Raw genomic sequence first — 20,608 nt, forward strand, 5'->3', positions numbered from 1 at the left:
GCTGACTTTAATAAATGATGATTCAATTCACTTCAATTCAAATTGAATAGACTATGATCCAAACTAATAGGATCATTAAATGAACAAATAACACAAGTCAAAATAATAATAATAATAATAATAATAATAATAATAATAATAATATAGCCTAAAAGTCCACTCCAAATTTTATTAAACCGAAACGGAAATTCTTTTTGCCCAATTGATCGTGATGGAGATGATTGAGGGGGGGGGGGGGGGGGGGGAGGGAGAAAACTTGAAAGGCTGATGGATATCATCGTGATTTATATGAATAACAAAAGACAAAATAAACAAGACATACAGCTGTAAACTTTCTGAATAGGTATCAAACCTCTGGAAATCATTTTATTACAGTTATCCTGCTATAAAACACCACCTCCTGTGTTTATCTTGTGTACAAAAACACAGACTAGACTTATTTGGCTCACAAAGTTCACATGGCGTTCCCTCAAAATTCTCAGCTATAAATTAATGACTTTAATACTCATAGTCTACCAATGCAGACCTTAGATGGTTTCTCCTCAGGGTCCTGATACAAGACTACTAACCTGTATGCTTGATCTGTAACACAAAGGTTTGCAATCAATCGCAAATTGGCAACGGCCAATCAAGATCATTGTTGCATTTACATATTATTCAAAAGGCTGACCATTAACCAATCAGAGTCATTGTTTCAAATTTCTAAGTGATTGCAAACCTCTGTGTTATGGTGGCCAGTTCTTGGTAATGAAAATAGAAATAAACAAGTTTAGTTAAACAAATTAGTGCCTTTTTCAAATATTTGTCTTGGTACATGAACGAGTAGAGCAAAAATATACAAAAAAATGATTATGAAATTGAAACAGAACATTTTCAAAGTATGTATCTTGATGTATTTTAAGCTGAAATATACAACAATATCATCAACGATAAGAAGCAATGTACAAGATTTAATATTGTTTTTTCTTTTTAAATAAAATATTATTCATCTGTGAAGTGTGCTACAATGTTTGAATTACCTGTCCAAATTTGGGTAAGAAATATTTAGAAAATTGGAACCCTTCTTGCCCAACTTGGCTGAAAAATATTTCTATTGGGCCCAACAAAAATAAAACTCGTCCAAATTTATATTAATTACGATGCAAAAATACAACTGATTAAGATACCAGCACTGTAGAGTAAAATAGATGTTAAAAATTAAAGAAGTGAATTTCACAAATATCCCAAACTGATATTACAGATATATACCCTTTGTATCGAATTACATTTATTTACATGTACAGTTGCTGTTATTCTTTCTCACCGACGCACACACACAACAAAAATATCATAAAACAGTTATGTTTCCCTGAATGTCTTCTAAACCAATCAGTTTTCCCTCCTTTAATTGGCAATGATTGATCTTATTTTCATCAACTTTATAGTTAGATGAAAAGAAAAATTACAAAGGTTTATTAAATGAACCAATGTGAAAGAAAATTCGAAAATTGTGTGGAAGAACATGAGACAACGAATGTTCCCTGAAAAGCATGGCTCTTCAAATGCCACCATATTCTTAATATGGCATGTTATGTAACATGATGAAAATCAGAAGGGATTTTTGTTATGCCGTATGTTTGTGAAGTCCCATATTCATCTTTCTGTGTACAGCGCTTGTGACTTTACCAATACTGGGCCAAATTCTTATCATTTTGATGATCCAGAACTTTGCAATACACACAAATACTTACATGCTACAGTAGATGATCATGATCAACCTTTTCTGATCGATTCCACAATGTTTCTTTTACAATGTATTCGCATGACCAGAACTCAACTTTATCTTTAAAGAATGACACTTTCACAGAATTCTTGATTTTCGATAAAGTCTCCACGAGGGAGGAGAATACTTTGGATAGAAATATCTAAATGGAGTATTTGCCAAACTTCACATGTTGAGTATTAATCTCTCTCTTTTTTCTCCCAGAGAGTAAATCGTGTCTTTCTGTGTACAATCAACAAAACTATTCATGCAAACTGGATAAATGGCATAGCAAAAACACATCAACATTATCTACAAAGTTATTTCTTGGTTTATGAAATTTAGAACTGTTTTGACACCGGGCCAGCAGTGGTAATGATTTCTTTTTTTCTTTTTCTTAAATAGATGTAATTACAGACAGCTCTTTATAAAGATGAAGGAAAAAAAATAATCACGAAACTACGAAAGTGGAAGCGAAGATATACCTTGGCCTCTGTGGTGACAAGAAGGTAAAAAATTGGAAACCTATGAGGCTGCAAAAGTGGGAATTTTTCAGAGTTCCTTTTTTTGTTGTGATAAACCTTTTTTTTCGCAAAAAAAAAAGAAGAAAATGTGAAAACTTTTAGATGTTATGACAAACTATGGAGAAAGCAAATATGAACAAGCAACGATGCGACTGACTCTCAGAGACATTGTGAAAAGGTGTTATAGCGCACATGTCCGCCACATTGTGACGATCCTGGCGCTTCCCCGATTATTACCCTGGCTTTATTTATGGTGCTGAAAGTCTCCAGTTTACGCTTCGATCGATAATCTTGGATACACCAACCCAAAATAAAACATGCAACTCATGAAGCCTACTCTATGGCTTAGGAATACAAAAATAACAAAGGGATGAGTCTCAAATGGTCTCCAATATACAAACATGTCCTGACTTGGAAAATCTCAAAAATGACGGAAAAAACCCAAAATGGCGGGCAAAAAAAAATAATTTCAATTTGAATTTCCCGCCGGATCGATTCCCGCTTGTTGTAACTGTGCCCTCAAGAGCGCGTTCTCTCCTTTGAGTTCTTCGAGCTGCTGTCTCATGAGGTCTATGTCGACGGTGAGCCTTTCCGAATCCTTGAGGCTTTCCGCCATGCGGGTGTTGGAATTGCGGAGGTCATGGATGTAGTCGCACGTCTTGGACAAGATCCCGCCTTTACTCTGTATCAAATTGAATGATGATAATAATAATAATAAGAAGAAGAAGAATATGCCTAGTCACTATGAACATGACGGACAAAGAAAGAGGACAAAATATACAGTTCCTCATTCTACCCTCAACAATTGCTGTGGTAGTCACAGGAACATCCCTTCACTGCTATTATGTACAAATGTGTAGAACAGGTGTCACATGCATATTCATGTGTTGTACAAATGTTTACATAATAGCAGTAAAGGGATGTTCCTTTGTCTACCACAGCAATTGTTGAGGGTAGAATGAGGAACTGTATATTTTGTCCTCTTTCTTTGTCCGTCATTTTCATACAGAGTTTACCCAGGGTAGCCTCATCAGTATTCATACTGTCCTCCCTGAGGGCCCGGCAGTCATATCACTACCCCGGCTTTATTGAAGATGTTATTATCTATTTGTCGTAGCCAGTGGATGAATTGAAAAGGATGTATAATAATAAGAAACATTGAAAATATCCAATTAGTTTAAAAAAATCATTATTATACAAATAATACACATCAGTGAGGGCATTAGTAAGAATTAACCACATGGCGGTAGCCGAGGGTGCTTGGACCGTTTTGAAGGTACCGAGTGTGGGTAGTGTCAGTAGCTTATAACAAAAACTGTCCTTTGTCACTGATGACAAGTTTGGTGAAACGCCCCCCCCCCCCAAGACGGTGTCGTGGATGAGTGGATACGGCGCAGGACTGTCGATCACAAGGTCCACGGTTCGTGTCCCGCCGCGGCACTAATGTCCTTTGGCAAGACATTAATCTACATTTGCCACTCTCCACCCAGGTGTTAAATGGGTACCGGTAGGAAGGGATTCCTTTAAATGCTGTGAGCGTCGAAATCGACAGCCTAGCATAGCCGGGTAATGTTGGAGTGCCTTGAGGACCTTGCAAGGTCGATACGTGCGCTATATAAGAATCCAATATTATTATTATCATTATAAAAAACATAGGAGGGCATTGTAATACTAACCTCTTGACTACTAACCTGTCCCTGTTTGGAATGGTCAATGTTGCAGTCCGGGATGATCTTAGATAACTTGACGATCCAATTATTAATCTTATCTCTTCTTCTCCTCTCGACCTCGTTATGGGTCGCCCTCCGTCTCTCATCACGAACCGTTCTCGAATTGTCGATCTTCCTGCATTACCGGATGTTAAAATGAAAAAAATCAACTTAAGGTGAATTTGTTTGTGTTTGAAGTAGTCACCCGAAAAAAATTCAAGACAACTGATAAGTATGGACAAATTGTACATGGATGAAAACATTTTCTCTTGAAAAACTTGAAAAATTTTCTGAAAAATCATATGCCGGTAGATATCATGGAAAGGCATGAAATGATTTGTGGCTAGCTGTGTCTCGCATGTGACGTTACAGAAGACGTCACTACTTTGAGTATCTTTTAAATTGATACCAAACAACTGCATTTACATATCTTCACTTTTTAGTTATGCAATTACAGAAATGCCCGGCAGATTTCAATAACAGGATCTCAATCACTACTACATGTATAAGTATCTTAATCATGTGCTACAACCAGGGACCCGTTTCACAAAGCCTTTTTTTCAATGACAAATGGAAAGAAAAAAAAAATCAGTGACAAATCTGCTGATAGCCAATCAGAAGCAAGGATTTCAGTAGCTTACAACAAAAGCTGTCATTTGTCACTGATACAAATTTTTGTGAGATGGGGCCTTGGTCTCGTACTCCTACCCAGTGCTGCAGATAATAGCTTACGTATTGAACTGGTGTGTCCTCGGAGCGATGGTTCTCTGTGAAGCGCCTTGCAGTACGTCTTGGGGTGACATCATTACATAAAACTGGCCTGCAAATTTACAACAAATGATGATGGTTAGTCAGTGGCAAACAGAGAGAAAATAAAAAAATAAAAAATAATAAGGCCTAAAAAAAGAAAGATGTTGTATTGCCCTTTGCGACCGACCCCAAAATCTTGAAATCTACAGTAGGCTTTAAAAAAAAGTTTTTAGAAAAAATATGTATCAAAATATTAAAAACTGAGAAATATCAGCCCAAAAAAAGAAAGTTAAAAAAAAAAAAAAAAAAAATTCTGACTGACTGACCGAAAGGGCAATAAGGTATCTTTTTTTTTTTAGGCCTAACATGAGAGCAACATAAAAATTGATATCTGAAACATATCTCTGGTATTAAAAAATGACAAAGTTATATAAATTGAGTCAGGCAACATCTAATTTTATTCATGGAATTCAAAAAGAGCCCTAACTCAACTTTCTCTACAATGTCATGAAAACTTACCGCCAGCAGCACCAGATGGCTGTGTGATCCCTGGTTGTTGTTCCCCTCCGCTAGCCGGCCCCGCGCCATCGCCAGGGATGGCTGCGGAGGCTGGGAAGTAGGTGAATCTTGTCTCTCCGCCCTGGCTCTCACTGGTCGGACTCTCCCCGTTGAATGACCCCTGGATGACCTGTGTCAAAAGGTCAGAGAGTACAAGTAGCAGATAGAGGATAGACTTTAATGATTGTGAATGACAAAATAATGAATACCATAATGTTCGCAAAATTTGCAAGAGTTGTGTGCCTTGAAATAATTGAATCATACACATGTACAAGTTTTAAGTTTATACAACACATCATTTTGCAGTTCATCAATGTTTCTTGCTGTGAAATGTTCCATTTTCTTTGATTGACAGAACCCACACAATTGTATAGATTCTAAAATCCTTTATTTCACAACATCATCATCACTTTTAATATACCTGATGATTTTACCAAGTTGACAGCCCGACCAGAGTTTAATCAGACCAAAATAACAAGGAAAACTACGTACACTTTGGACGTCTACTTTTTTTTTTTTCATTATTAGTAGTAATTCATGAGAGGGCAGATGAATTTGACTTGCACATGCACATTATCCAATTCTGACTTCATAATACTGGTCTACTATATAGAGTACTGAAGCTGTGACATCATAACATCAATTTTTGGAATTTCTCAATTTTTTCTTCATTTTCCGAACGAGCATCACAAACAATGTCCAAATTTCGCAAACCAATTGAATATGTTAAATATTGGCTGAGATATGACCATCTGAATAAATAGATTTCCTATAGGAACTCAATGTTATATTGCTCTGGCTCCGCCACAGTATGAATATTCATGTATTCAAGCAACTTCATAAATGTACATGTATACACTGTAGTGCTTTGCATTTTACAATATGATTCCAATTAAAGGGATTTAAAGATTAAGTCGAGTTCTGGTCATGCGATTGCACTGTGAAAGAGACGGTGTGGAATCGATCAGAAATAGTTGATCATGTAGCAAATACATGTTAAAGTATTGGTGTGTAATGCAATGTTCTGGAATCATCAAAATGAATTATGCCTATTCTTGGTAAAAAGTATTAACAAGGACTGTACATAGAAAGATGTACATGGGACTACACAAACATGTGGCCTAAAATGTGATCCTCATTTTTATTAAAGCTGTTACATGTCATATTTAGAATATGAAGGCATTTGAAGAGCCATGCTTTTCAGGGAACACTTTTCTCTGATGTTCTTCCACAGTTAATAACATTGAAAATGCTCACTGTATTATTTGTCACCTCTGCCCAGAACTCAACCTTCTCTTTAAAGAGAAAGTTGAGTTCTGACCTTCTGGAAAGAGGTGAAAAAATAATTTGTGAGCGTTATTGAAGCGTGGAAGAACATCAGATAAGACATGTTCCCTGAAAAGCATGGCTCTTCAAATGCCTTCATATTCTAAATATGGCATGTAACATCGTAAAAATCCAGGGTCAGATTTTTACGCCACGTGTTCGTGTAGTCCCATATACATCTCTCTGTGTACAGTGTTTGTAACTTTACCAAGACTTGGCCAAATTTATTATCATTTTGATGATTCCAGAACCTTGCAATACACACAAATTCTTATATGCTAGATGATCAACCTTTTCTGGTCGATTCCACAACATTTCTTTCACAATGACCATAACTGGTCTTTATCTTTAAAGGGATAAGTCATCTATTACACACATCATATCGGTACATGTTACAATATGATTCCACTTAAAGGGATAATTCATCTATTATTGCTTCAGGAAGGTTCCGCCCTAGGCCCATAATGCCCTCTTCATTACCCGACTGATACAAGATCATGTGACTCGCTGCGTGTGCAGACAACAACCATTAGTCAGCACATTTACCGCTAAAACCAGGGGAGGGTTTCGCAAAGACTAAGATCGACTTTAAAGGCACACTGTCCTACTTGTAGCTACTTGCTCCCTCTATATAGAAAACTTCCCCAATCAGTGCCTGTTGGTCCCCCATGATCCTCTTTTTCTTATGTTAAATGAGAGCTGAGTTAATGAGATAGCCACCTGTCACAGTGACCTCGCTGGCTCGCTGGGTGGTCTAATCCCTTTTAGCTGAAGTAGTAAAGCCTGCCTTTAAGTTGGACTTAACTATGGCAGGCCGTTCATGCCACTGTTTGTTCTCACCTTTTTAATACTGGCATTGGTCTCTCAAGGGACGTTTTAAAAAACACAAAAAAGGTCTTTGTAGACAGGTTCCTTTACTACATGTTTCAATAAGAAGTCATTTTCAAGGGAAACAATAAATGTAGTCCTCGTAGACAGGTGGTCACTATAGCAGGTTTGACTGTAATTACACTGACCTGTGTTAGCGCTTGTTGTCCCTGGGGAAACGTTGTCACGACAGCCTGTGGGTTGGTTTCGTTGTCGCCGACCTGTACCACACGATATGTTACCTGGCTCTGACCGTTGCTATCCGTTCGGAACTGATACTGAAAGCGAGAGGAGACAAAAAGAAGAATAAAGAACTGAGCTGAGCTGGAGAAGAAAAGTGATCCATGATTTGCTCTGGAGACATTTGATTTGGTTGACCAGGCCCCTGTTTCATAAAACTTGTTATTAACAAGTTACAATAACTGTTAATGAAATTGTGGCATTTGATTGACCGAGAGCAAATTTGGCATAGAAATGTAGCATTTGTTATTGATGACAAGTTTTATGAAATGGGGGCCCTGGTCTTTATTTTGTCAAAAAATAGGACAAGGGTGGGTGTCAAAATCAAGATTAAGGTTAGGTTTCTGAAACGAGTACGGATGGATTTAGGATAAGGGTTGGGCTAATTTTAGTGCTGGGATCTAGGGTTAAAATAAAGAATTATTTTTAATGGAGAATAATCTCCATGGAAATCTATAAAAGGCTGTTCAAACTGATGGAAAAGAAACTTCTAGTCCCTTCTCCTGGGTACAACTCCAGGAACATTTGCACTGTGGTATTTTGTTTCAATGTTTACAAACTGATCTTTTCATCTCATTTAAACGTATCAATTGTTCCTCAATATTTTGTCAGTTAAACCAATTAAGTCTAAGCTTTCTTCAATCACTTCCTCTGGTGAAACTTTGGCAGGCGGCGTTTAAAAAAACTACACACCAGAGGTGGATTTTTCCATTTTTATTTTCGTCATGTTTGCCAGTACAGTAGTTGATATTTTTTTATATGCAACCACCGGCAAAACACTGGAATGTGAGAAAAATCAATGAATTTACGTTGCAGTGTAAATGCAGTTATGCCGGTTGAATTGCCCTTGAAACGTTATATTGCCCTTGAAACGTTTGATTCTCACCTGGATGTTCTCTGCAAACGGCCCCTCTCCGCTGGGGTCCTGGACAACCTGATCTCCTATGGAAGAGAAGGTACAATAGTCATGTTTTGTGTTTTTCATCAAGAGCGTTCAATTTGATCAAATGGAAATTAGGCCATTAAAAAATGATGATAAAATGATAAAAAATGAAAAACATACCTTGCTAAAATGATCTTTTTTCAGGATTAAAAAAACAATATAAAACATAAATTCTGGCGGCCATCTTGAAAAAGGGCAAGTGTCAGGGAAAATGTACCGAGCGGCCATTTTGAAAAAAGAAAAAAAAGGGCCTCCTCTTTCCCTTTTTTTCAAAAAGGCAGGACGCTAGTAAACATGTTTTTTTTTAATGGCCAAGTTACGAAGAATTTTTTAGCAACAGCATATTTTATGGTCAACCATTCACTTTTAAACAGTTGATTCAATGATTTAAAACGAGAACAGTTTGAATTACAACAATATCTGACCAGCATGAGCATCAACTTAAAGCCCCACCGCACTAGCTTGTGCAGGGGAATTAGACCTCCCTGCATGGTCACTGACAGGTGGTTATCTCATCAAATCAGCTCTCAATTAACATAAGAAAAAGGGGACCATGGGGGAACAATAAGCATTTTTTTATTTATAGAGGGCGCAAGTACATGTACATGTAGCTATAAGTAGTGCAGTGGGGCTTTAAGAAATCCTTAAATGCTCCATCTTTCTTACCATCTGCTGTTAGATGTACTGTAACCTCCTCTTCTAAATCTTTATCCTTGTCTTGTGGTCTGTATTAAAAGAAACAAATTAAAATTATAAAGTTTTATTCCTTATTTCACATGATACAGTCAAACCTGCGTTGGTGACCACCTGTCAACAAAGACCACCTGTCTACAAAGGCCACATTTGTTGTTTCCCTTGAAAATGGTTTCTCATTTAATCATGTACTAAAGGCCAATTTTTGTGTTTCCCTTGGGCGGTCGCTATACGTGTAGACAGGTTTGACTGTATTATCAAATTATTTAAAGGTTTTCAGGTAGCCAGACAACCAGGCAAACATTGCATGAATATTATTGAAAAAGCGTGGCAAGATAATGCCAATATTAGCTATTAAAACTGCTAAAGATACATTTATGTACTGTATGTTGTACACTGATGGTCCCTTTTCTCGACTACTAAATAAGTACAGGTAACCTTGATTTGAACATGAATGATACATGAACACACATGAATAATTTAGTACACACTGCACAGTATATCACATGATGAACAGTACAGGGACTAGAATAAGATGCAAATCATAAGATCTCAGCGATTCATTTGTTGACTGACATCCCGACACACAAACAGACACCCACATACATGTACAATAACATGGAGAAATAAAAAAGTTTGAAAAAGGGAAAAGAAAGAAAATTAATTGTGTGGGGAAGAAAACAGTACGCTCTCACCTCATGTGTTCAATATCCAAAGACACAGCTTTCGCCATTATTTGAATCCTTGGTAACCAAATATTGCATAGAGTGATTCATGGAAGCAAAAATATATTCCAATAATAATCAACCACTTGAGTCATTCCACATTAATCCACTATTATTCTGTAGGGCTGTAGTAGTATTTGTTAGGCATCAAGAGCATAAACAGTTGAAGAAAAGAACATCCTTTCGCTTTAAAAAGTAAATAATTGCTTTGGCAGGCAATGAGAGTAGAGTGATGTTTCGCAATGTCACAAAGTACTGAACGGCGGATAATTTTTGCAAACGATGGTATCAAAGAATGGTGGAGGTAAAAAAGTGGGAAGGGGGTAAAAGAAAAATAGGCTCGGAAAGTTACCAGGAGTCATGTGACCTAAACTCATGCCAGACGGACACGGGGTATTCTACTACGACTATTTATGAATGAATGAATGGATGTCGGGTAGTAGAGGCTGAGGATGGAAGTCGAGTGAAAAGGTGTCCCTTTGATTAAGAAAGTTGTCTGCATCTTGGATGGTATTAAAGTGTTCATTTTTTTTTTTTTAAAGCTTATCTGCCGTAGTTTACAGGAGGGATTAGACTGCCCCGCAAGGTCACTGGACAGGTGGTTATCTCATCAACTCGGCTCTCAGTTAACATACGTAAAAGAGGATCATGGGGGACCAATGGTCACCGATTAGGCATTGTTTGTTATATAGAGGGCGCAAGTAGCTACAAGTAGTGCAGTGGGCCTTTAAGTCTGTGTGCAGTGGAATAAGGAAGATAATCAATTGTTTAATCCATTGTTTAAACTAGGATTTCCTCCTCATCTTTAGCCAATACACAAGACTGACCACATTTTAATGAGTGAGGACAAATTGGTAGGAGTTTTTCTTCCCATAGTTTTTATCCCAGCAAGAATGACCTTCTCTCTCACCTCTCTCTATCTCTGCCTTTTTTGGTTTTTGTTGCTCTCTCCCTTGATTTCAAGCTCCCCGCTCTTTCCTCCTGCCCTTCTCTCTCTCTCCCTCTCTTCATCTATCTCCGCCTTGCTTTCCCTCACTCTTGCTTTGCCCCCCCCCCCCCTCTCTCTCTCTCTCTCTCTCTCTCTTGATTTCATACTTGCCCTTTCTCTTTGGCTCTTTAGTCCTGCCCTTCTCTCTCTCTCCCTCTCTTATCCACATGTTATGTATCTCTGCCTTGCTTTCCCTAATTTATGCTCCCCCCCCTCCCTCTCTCTCTCTCTCTCTCTCTCTTGCTTTCATACTCCCCTCTCTTTTACGCTCCATTCTTCTGTCCTTCTCTCTCTCTCTCTCTCTCTCTCTACCCCTCCCTTGCTTCTTCTATAGATTTCTCCCACTCTTCCTTCCCTGTTTCTAGCTCTTTTTATGAACAACTTATTATCTTAAACTCAAATTGATTCTAGCACCAAATTTGATTTTGTTTGTTCTGTTGTCAAACTTTGGTTTAAAGGGATCGTTTAACAATGTTAAATCTGAGATACACGGCCCTACGTGTTATCAGTGTCTGTGATATGGTGTAATATTGAAGCCCTAAAAAAATTGCGCTTCAAAATGATCAAGAAGGGCCTCAAAAAAGTAAAAATCTGTGAGTGACCGGTTTTACCATACTCGTTTTCCCCTATAGACTGTAGTGTTATGAAAACCGTCAGGCGACCGTTTTTCAAAATTTGTAATTCCAATCATAAATATCTTGATAATCAGACAGGCGATCGGCTTGTAAAAGTCATGGGGTTCCTGACTGACCTAAAGGTTTATAATTATCATTGCATCATGAGCTTAACCCAGAATTTTGTTTCAGAATCTGAGACAAAGTTACCGGATCCCTTTAATAGCACTAATTGACTTTCAGCAATATTTCCTTTTAACCTTTAATACAGTAACCCAAAGAGGAAAAAAAAGGGTTATTGTTGTGGTGAATGCCCATTTGTTTCAGTACTTGATCTACATATATGCGCTCTCTATAAAATAAACAGTCCAAGTTCCAAGTACTGTACATATACATTGTAGATGTGTAAAATGCACAATTAAAAATGGTTTCAGTTTGCAATGCATCTGAAAATGTTGTATTTGAACTGAGGATTCCTAAACATGATATACATGTACATGTATTCCCCTTTTTGTTAATACTGTAGGTGTAGCCCTAGCTATAAAAGTAAATACAACGTACAGTACATGTATGCAAGTAATTTACACAGTATTTACATGTACATGTACATTTCGTCGCTGTTTTCACGAAGTGACGGTAGTGAAAAAAAATTGCATCCACTTTGTGTTACGATTTTCCTCACTACCGTCACTTCGTGAAAACAGGGATGATTTGTACATTTTATAAAATTTGCTTAGTGCTCCTACATGTACAGAGTAAATGTGTAACTATTAAAGAAAATTGGAAAGAAAGATTTCTCCTTAACTATGTTGGAGGTCCAACAGCTTACAGTATGTAGGACACTCAAGCTGGGGTTGGGTACAGCATATTGGGCGACAGGGGGGTCACGTTGCACCCAGTCATGGGGGGTGCAACGTCACCCTCGAGGTCCTCCCCACATGACTTGACATGATTGGCTGGGGGAACAATAATAACAGCATCCTGTCTTTAATAAGATGTTTCAATACCATGCAAGTTACTCAGGGTATTGTTTTTAGGGTACCAAGAGTGGACAGAGGTAAAAGCCCATATGCAACTTGAATTACGATATTAAAGAAATTTCAAACAAGAACATCAACTAATGAGGGAATGTACGAATACAAAAAACAGATAAATAGATGCATGTAGATAAATAAACAGATATTGAATTAAAGTTATTAAACAATACAAAAATAAATAAACTAATGTACATACCTTTATCTCGAATGAAAAAAGATGTCAAACTTTCAAAATGAGAAAGGTCTACAGGTATTCTCCTTTTAATTTATTCATTTTTTTAATGTATTTATTACTTTTTACTGGCTTAAATAATAAATTACATTTTGAACATGCTCCTCCATTCCTCATGTCAACAAATCTCATTTGGCAAATTTTGACATATTTATTTTCATAAATATTTGAGTGTTTCTGAGTAAAATCTTCCCTCGATCCTGCCCTTATTTTCTTTAAAGTAAAAGGCAAACTAGAATGTGTGTATGATTCTGTATGTTTAAGAGGACATACCGGTATTTCAAGCCTGCAATGAAAGTCTCTCTATGGACAATTCTAAAAATAGAGTTGCAAAAAAAAAAGCTGCTTGACTCGCAAACACTAGGGGAAGGGGGGAAATGGATCAATTACAGACAGAAATGAGTTGTTAATTTAAGTTCATTATCGCTAAGACTCAAATGCTCTCCTCCTTTCCATTCTCTTTCTCTCTCTCTCTCCCCTTCATAATTCCACATTTTTTGTGCAACCAAATTGTATGGTTTGATGAAGAAACTGATCTTACTCATAGAGAACAAAGTGATTTACATGTACATGTACATGTACATGTACACTGTATGTGTCCAAAAAAAGTACAGACCTGTATATGTTTATCAGTTCAGAGTTTGTTAAGGTCTAAATGAATCAGTAAATTCCTCCTCAAATTTCCGCCAATACTTTACAAATAGTTTACAAATAAAAATGAAAATGAAGGAAAATGTGCTCAAAAGCATGAAAGGTACACTGTATACAGCCAAACTTAAACATCTTCAAACTCACAAATTCTAATTCATTATTTATTAATTCATTTATAATTTAATACTTCATTTAATTACTTATTAAGTTAATTCATTTTTTTCTTCTTGTTAATTTATAAATAACTATTTTTTGTACTTGAGCATAATTTTTCTTTTAAATTACTTTTTTATGGCGGGAGTCGATATTGTGCTGATGACTTAAGAACATGTACATTGCAACCTTCCAAGTTCCAATGCATATACAGGTGTACTGTAATTTCTTAGTTTGCAGGCACAAACCCCATGCCAGCAGTACATACAGTACATGCACAGTTGTAGTTGTCAGTCACTGTGCAATGTACATTAACAGTGTCTGCACTGCGAGACTAGGCTGACGGCATACATGTATGCACCAGCTCTGTACTCCAGACACAACAACCAGAGACCAATGCTGTTTCATAAAACTTGTTATCAATTATTGTTGCGATAATTGTTAATATTACCTACTGAAATCCTTGCATTTGATGATAGGCTGTGAGCAGATTTTTCAAACAAACATACGTCCTGCCTTTTTGAAAAATAGGAAGGAGGAGGCCCTTTTTTCTTTTTTTTCCCCTTCAAAATGGCCTCTCTGTACATTTTCCTTGACTAGCTATTTTTCAAGATGCCTGCCAGCAATTTTTAACTTTTTTTTTACTTCAGGAAAAGATCATTTTAGCTGTATGTTTTCATGTTTTTCACTAAAAAAACAAAAAGTTGGGGGAAAAAAGGAAAAATATCACCCCTCCCCCCCCCCCAAAAAAAAAGAAAGAAGCGGGTGGGGACACTAAACATTACATTTTTTAAATGGCCTTGTTGATATTACAAGTTCATGTCCATTCAGAGACTGAAAGACTGTAGGTTCTGCCTCATTGTGTATACCGTATAGTCTCAAATTAAAGTCTGTGCCTGCAGACTACTAATACTGTACATGTATGTGCATACAAGGGTCACCTGTAAATGTTGCAGGCAGGCACTTGTGTACAATGCATGTAGCATGTTCCATTTGTACATTACAAGGGAGGTCATCCAGGTACATGTACATGTATATTGCTTGTCAAGTGGTGATTAACAAGGAAAAATCATTAGTCTTTCATTAATGTATATACATGTACAGTACATTTTTGTTTGTTTGTTTGTTTTATTTATTTACCATGTAAAATAACTGTTTACAGATAATAGAATACAGTGGGTTACATTGATATATAATACATAGTAGGAACAATGCATAAACAAAAAATGTTTAAAGCGCAACGTCCCTAAGTAACATAGTTGATAATTATTAGGTAAAAATAGAACATGGCTTAAAATAAGACATTTGTTACAAAAATAAAACAAAATACATGCACATGTCCATGTATATAATTAAGCAAGCACAGAAAAGTGTCAATAAAAATAAAATTTCATCTCAGAAATCCTTCTATAGTGGCAGAGAAATTGACGTACAATACTACAATTACCACAAAAAAGAAACAAAAAAACAAATGAATGAATAAATATATGTACATGTACACTGTACATGTACATATAAAACGAACACACACACGATAACTACAGTTTTACATATATAAATTAATAAATTTATTATTTATGGTAACTGTATATACTTATTTATTTACTTATTATTATATACTTATATACATGTACTTATTATATTTTTTACTTATTAATGATTTAATTTAATTCATCCATGTGTTATTCTACCTTGTTATTTTTATGTTATGCATTTTATATTGTAAACTGACTTGTTTAGTCTTCGGACTTTTTAATCAGTACTTGAATACAACCAAATATCTATCTATCTATCTATCTATCTTTAATAAGTAAAACATATAAAAAAATACATCTCTGCATGACGTACATGAACATGTGTACTAAGTAAAGATGTGCCTCAATTATGTTATCCAACAGAGCTTGTAAAATTAAATCCTGATTATCCTGCTATTAACACACACATCAATATTGCATTTCTTTGATTTTAGCATTGCAGTTGTCAGATACAAATGGGCCCCAAATGTCTCTTAAAATCGGAGAGGTGTGGAGCAATAACTGGTCACCAAGGTGAAGTGAACTTGATGTTCAGGGAAATGCAAGAGAAAGACACTCAAAATCGTATCGACGGCCGGATTGAAACAATGGAAGGCCCTTCTTGAAACTAACAGGCTTAACTTAAGAATACCCAACCAAAACATAGCATGTCTGTTGGTCATCCAAAGGGCCAAAAAACCCTTTATTGTAATGCTATCCGTTTCAAGCGCGTAGCCAGGATTTCATTTAAGGGGGGGCGGTAGTGGGCACGCAAAGCATGCGAATCACTTAAAGAACGCGCGTAGCGCTCCCTAGGGGGGTGGGTGCAGGGAGGGGGGAGTTTCCCCCCTCCCTCGCGAAGCGCGGAAGCTTTGAAAGAAGACGATTCGTTGTACCTTTCTCGACTCTTAATCCTTGTCTGAATTCAGTCCGCCCCTCCTGCGCATAGCGTGGAAGCTTTGACGTTTTATTAGACAAAGAAGACGATTCGTTGTACAAATGTACCTTTCTCGACCCTTAATCCTTATCTGTATTCAGTCCCCGTCACGCGCGAAGCGCGGAAGTTTTGACGTTTCATTAATTTATTAGAGAAAGAAGACGATTCGATGTACCGTTCTCGACTCTTAATCCTTATCTGAATTCAGTTTCCTCCTCTCCCGCGCAAAGCGCGTAAACTTTGAAGTTTCATTAAATTATTCAAGACGACTCGACTCTTAATCCTTGTCTGAATTCAGTCCAACTCCTCCTGCGCGAAGCGCGTAAGCTTTGACGTATTATTAGACAAAGAAGACGATTCGTTGTACCTTTCCCCACCCTTAATCCTTATCTTTATTCAGTCCCCCTCTTTCGAAGCGCGGAACCTTTGACGTTTCATTAAATTATTAGAGAAAGAAGACGATTTGTTGTACCGTTCTCGACTCCTTTCCCTCTTTCTTCCTACATGTACGTCCTCTTACTTTTTTTCTTCTCTTTCTCTCTCTTTTTTTTTTTTTTTTGGCCTGCGTTTTTTTTGGCCAGCGTTTTTTTTTGGGGGGCGACCGCCCCCACCGCCCCCCCTGGCTACGCGCCTGATCCGTTTGTATTTTAGATATAAAAATTTTTTGCACTTGCTAACGATCACAACCAAAGAAAGTTGATATTATTTATCTGCTTCTATTTTTGAAACATTACGAAAAACATGTGAAAATAAGATATTTGGTTGTGTTCAGTATATTCATCAAACAATATTTTCACTTTTTTTGGTAACATTTGATCCATTCTTAAAAGTTGAAATTGCTTGAAAATCAAGATAAATCACTGTGATTACTGTCAGAAGATAAATTACACACACAGAGCCAATGCCAGCATGCAAAGCACAGCAGTGCAAAATTGACCAGAAGCAACTTGGGGTACGTTTATCAACTTTTGCTACAGTACTCAGAACCAGTGTTGCTATTCATACATGTACTTTATTTGAAACACTATACCAACATGTACAGTCATATTATTGTCAAGTTTAAAATTTGAAGTTTAAAAACTCTGGCTCGTTTTTAATTCCTTTGTTGTCAAGCAAGTGTTGCTTCAGAAACATTTCCTCTGGGAAGATTTCCTTTTGCGACAGCCACCTCTATTACATGTACATGTAGCTCTAGCCAACATTCTCTCTTCTCTCCTTCTCTTCCTCCTTCAGTCTATTCATACTATTGCATGCTGTCCATCCAAGCAAACACTCAGACATTGCACAGAACATCATATCACAAAAACTTGAAACAAGGGAATCGCTCTCGGCGGTCCGATCTCGCCTGCATTACGCAATTGGATATTCAAGGTATTCAAGGTATTCAAGGTATAGGCAAGGTGGCCCATTAGCAGGCTCCCCAAAATGAAATCCTTTGAATATAATCAGCATTTCGAAATGAATTTTCATTTTTCATTTCATTTCATTCGTCATATAAAAAACATACATGATTAAAACATTGATATTTACAGATAAGTAAAGTACATACAAATAACATAACGAAAGACAAACATAAAATACAAATATATATACTGTACGAATGAGGAACCAGCAAGAAAGAACATTGTCTTGTGTGGGGCTGGTCCCTAGCGACAATTTTAACTTATAACACTTAACACCTAACATAACAACTAACACCTAACATCTAAAACCTGATTGCATATATAAAAACTAATAAAATACTATTCACAAAAACGTAATTGTTTGTATCTTCTTTTAAATGTATTCAGAGTTGGGCTTGATTTAACGTTAGGAGGTAACTCATTCCATAAAATTGGTCCTTTAAAGAAAATTGAATTTTTAGAGACAGAAGTTTTGATAAGTGGTAAATGAAAATGAGATGATTGTCTAGTTATATATGAATGTACTTCAGAATTTAAAAGAAATTTGTTTGATAGACTAGGAGGAATAATACCTTTATGACACAAAAACATGAATATAACAATATTGACTAAGAATCATCAGAAGAATTATTTACTATCATTGTACCAAGATTGATGACTTCTTTAATGGAGTATAAACAAATAACAAAAAATGATTTATTAATTCTCATATTAAGTTGGGAAAACATAATTCAAGTCTACTGACCTAAAATGACCTTTGACCTTGAATTTGTGAGCTTGAATTTATTCGCTTGAAAATGCTAAATATGCTCGACTCGAAGGTTACTCGGTCCTTGAATAGTCATTTTTGCTGCGCCGCTACGGCGCATGCATACTTTCTCTTCGCCATGTTGACGATACAACATGGATGGCTCGGTTTAGGACGAGGAATCACCCCTTTTCCCATCATAGACTTCTTCAAATTATGATTTCAAGTGTGGTGCGACATGCCCAGAGGAGTCGAAAACACTGTAAGTCAGAATCTGTAACTACTATCAATCATTACACATTTCGGGAAAATGTCGCCACAACCGCTGTTTGATTTTTGTTTCAGTTTTCGCACTGGAGCTCCGACGCCTTTGGCTCCCTGGAGGTAATTATTATAAGATTAAGAATAGAAATAAGGAACAGGAAGACTTCCTTTTGCGATTATGATTATGGTTACAGTATGTGAGCTGTTTTTAATGTAGATCTTGAGGCTGTTTCAACTTGGAAATTTCTCTAAAAACAAAAGACCTCTAAAAAAAAAGGATTAAACTCTAAAGTCACATTTTAAACAGGTGTTAAATTGATCAGTTGACGTTACCATATATATAAATATGCAGGCCAGCTCGACCAGCGCCATCGCATACAACACAAACACATTACACAGTGCATGCACATACCAGCTAGCCGGCGAAACAACAAAGGACCAATCGCACAACGCCATGCCCATGCAATGCATGCAACGTAAAACGATCTCAAACAAGTCGTCTCGATCAAGTCTACAGCTATACGCTATAGAACAGCTCGACACACAAACTTACACAGGAAATACACTACGACAGGACAACAACCATCGAAAAAGCAGTGAAAAATACACCTTTGTCAAGCATAAAACTATATATTTCTGTTCTTACCCTTGGTCTAGTGTCTGATCAAGTACATCCATGTGGTTGAAACGTGTGGGAAAGCAAAAACGAATCAGGATTTCTAACGCAAGTCACGGGGCCAAACAAGTTGGTCATGTGAGAGAAAGAGTGAACATGTGACAATATGCAGACGAAAGCTCTGAATACATTATAATACACATATACGTACGTAGAGAGATTCGTGCACGTCGAAAAGTGCATAGAATTAGAAGAAACGGGCGCGTATTCTGCGAGTATCTGTTTGCCCCCCCCCCCCCCCCCCCCCCCACCCCCCTCCCCAGTCCAATATTAGCGTGAACAATAAAATATTAAACAGTATTCAGAAGATAATTTATTAGCAGAGAGTATGAAAAGGCTTATCATTAATGATGGCCTAAATTATAATAATTATCATACTATCATCAGTTATCTTTTTCTTGCATGTGATGGTGGAGGGGGGGGGGGAAGGGTATTACATAATGTTGATTAAAATGTTCTCTTTTTAAACATCTTTAACCCTAATAAGGCCGGGGGCAATAATGCCCCCCCCCCCCCCACCCCCTGTCGAATTTTTGTCGCTGCATCAATTGAGCACAATTTTTTTGGGGGGCTCTCGAAAATTTGAAAATTTGCACCCCCCCCCCCCCCTTGAGCGCCAGGGGGGCCATCCCCCCCCCCCCCCAAGGTACAAATCACGTGTTTTTACACGTTTTCTTTCCAGGGGGCGGCCCCCCCTCCCTGGATCCGTCACTGTTCTCCCGCACATTTTGTTACCAAATTTGTTATGGGCGAACCTGTGGTTCGGGTGTTAGGTGACAATCTCATCGGTGACACGACATTTGCTCCTGCGACAATTGCTCCGGGCTTTATTTCGTCTAAGATGTAGGGTTAGGGTTTCAATAGGGTTTTATGTATTGTTAGATTTAGGGTTAGGTTTAGGGTATAGTGTTGAATCCAGGGTTGAAGTTAGCCATTCGATTAGTGTATGAAATTTACAGCGGAGCAATAATTTGTCGCCGGAGCAAATGTCATGGAATCAACATCATCACATGTCTAACATAATGTAATTCTCACAAATATGCGTGTGTAAGTTTATTTCCCCCAAAACTTTGCATATATTGTCATAAAAATACTAATACAAAATAAACATAAAAGAAAATAAACATTACCATCTTATTCAATACTTCAATCTATCACCATACTAATTTTCAGATTAGTTGGACCTTCCTAGGCTGACATCTTAGGGGGTCATAATGCCCCCCCCCCCCTGGCCGTATTAAGACCTCAAATACGGCCCGGCCCGGCCTGTTTAGGGTTAAGTCGTTTATGTGCCCAATGAGAAAATATTTGAAAG

At 37.2% G+C, this 20,608-nt stretch overlaps 1 protein-coding gene across 2 annotated transcripts; it reads right to left on the reverse strand.

Annotated features, from left to right (window-relative positions):
• Nucleotides 1-332: 332 nt before the first annotated feature.
• Nucleotides 333-19,418, reverse strand: usf1 (upstream stimulatory factor 1). 2 transcript variants are annotated; one of them, XM_011677472.2, is made up of 8 exons: nt 19,264-19,418; nt 9,325-9,383; nt 8,602-8,657; nt 7,625-7,753; nt 5,244-5,412; nt 4,707-4,794; nt 3,942-4,110; nt 333-2,947 (listed from the first exon to the last, which is right to left on the reverse strand). In XM_011677472.2, the coding sequence occupies exons 1-8, from the start codon at nt 19,293-19,295 to the stop codon at nt 2,735-2,737; spliced, it is 915 nt and encodes a 304-aa protein (XP_011675774.1). In that variant the 5' UTR covers nt 19,296-19,418; the 3' UTR covers nt 333-2,734.
• Nucleotides 19,419-20,608: the final 1,190 nt, after the last annotated feature.

Source organism: Strongylocentrotus purpuratus, unplaced genomic scaffold (assembly GCF_000002235.5).
Source record: "Strongylocentrotus purpuratus isolate Spur 01 unplaced genomic scaffold, Spur_5.0 spur5_scaffold_1, whole genome shotgun sequence".
In the NCBI taxonomy this organism is placed as follows: domain Eukaryota; kingdom Metazoa; phylum Echinodermata; class Echinoidea; order Camarodonta; family Strongylocentrotidae; genus Strongylocentrotus; species Strongylocentrotus purpuratus.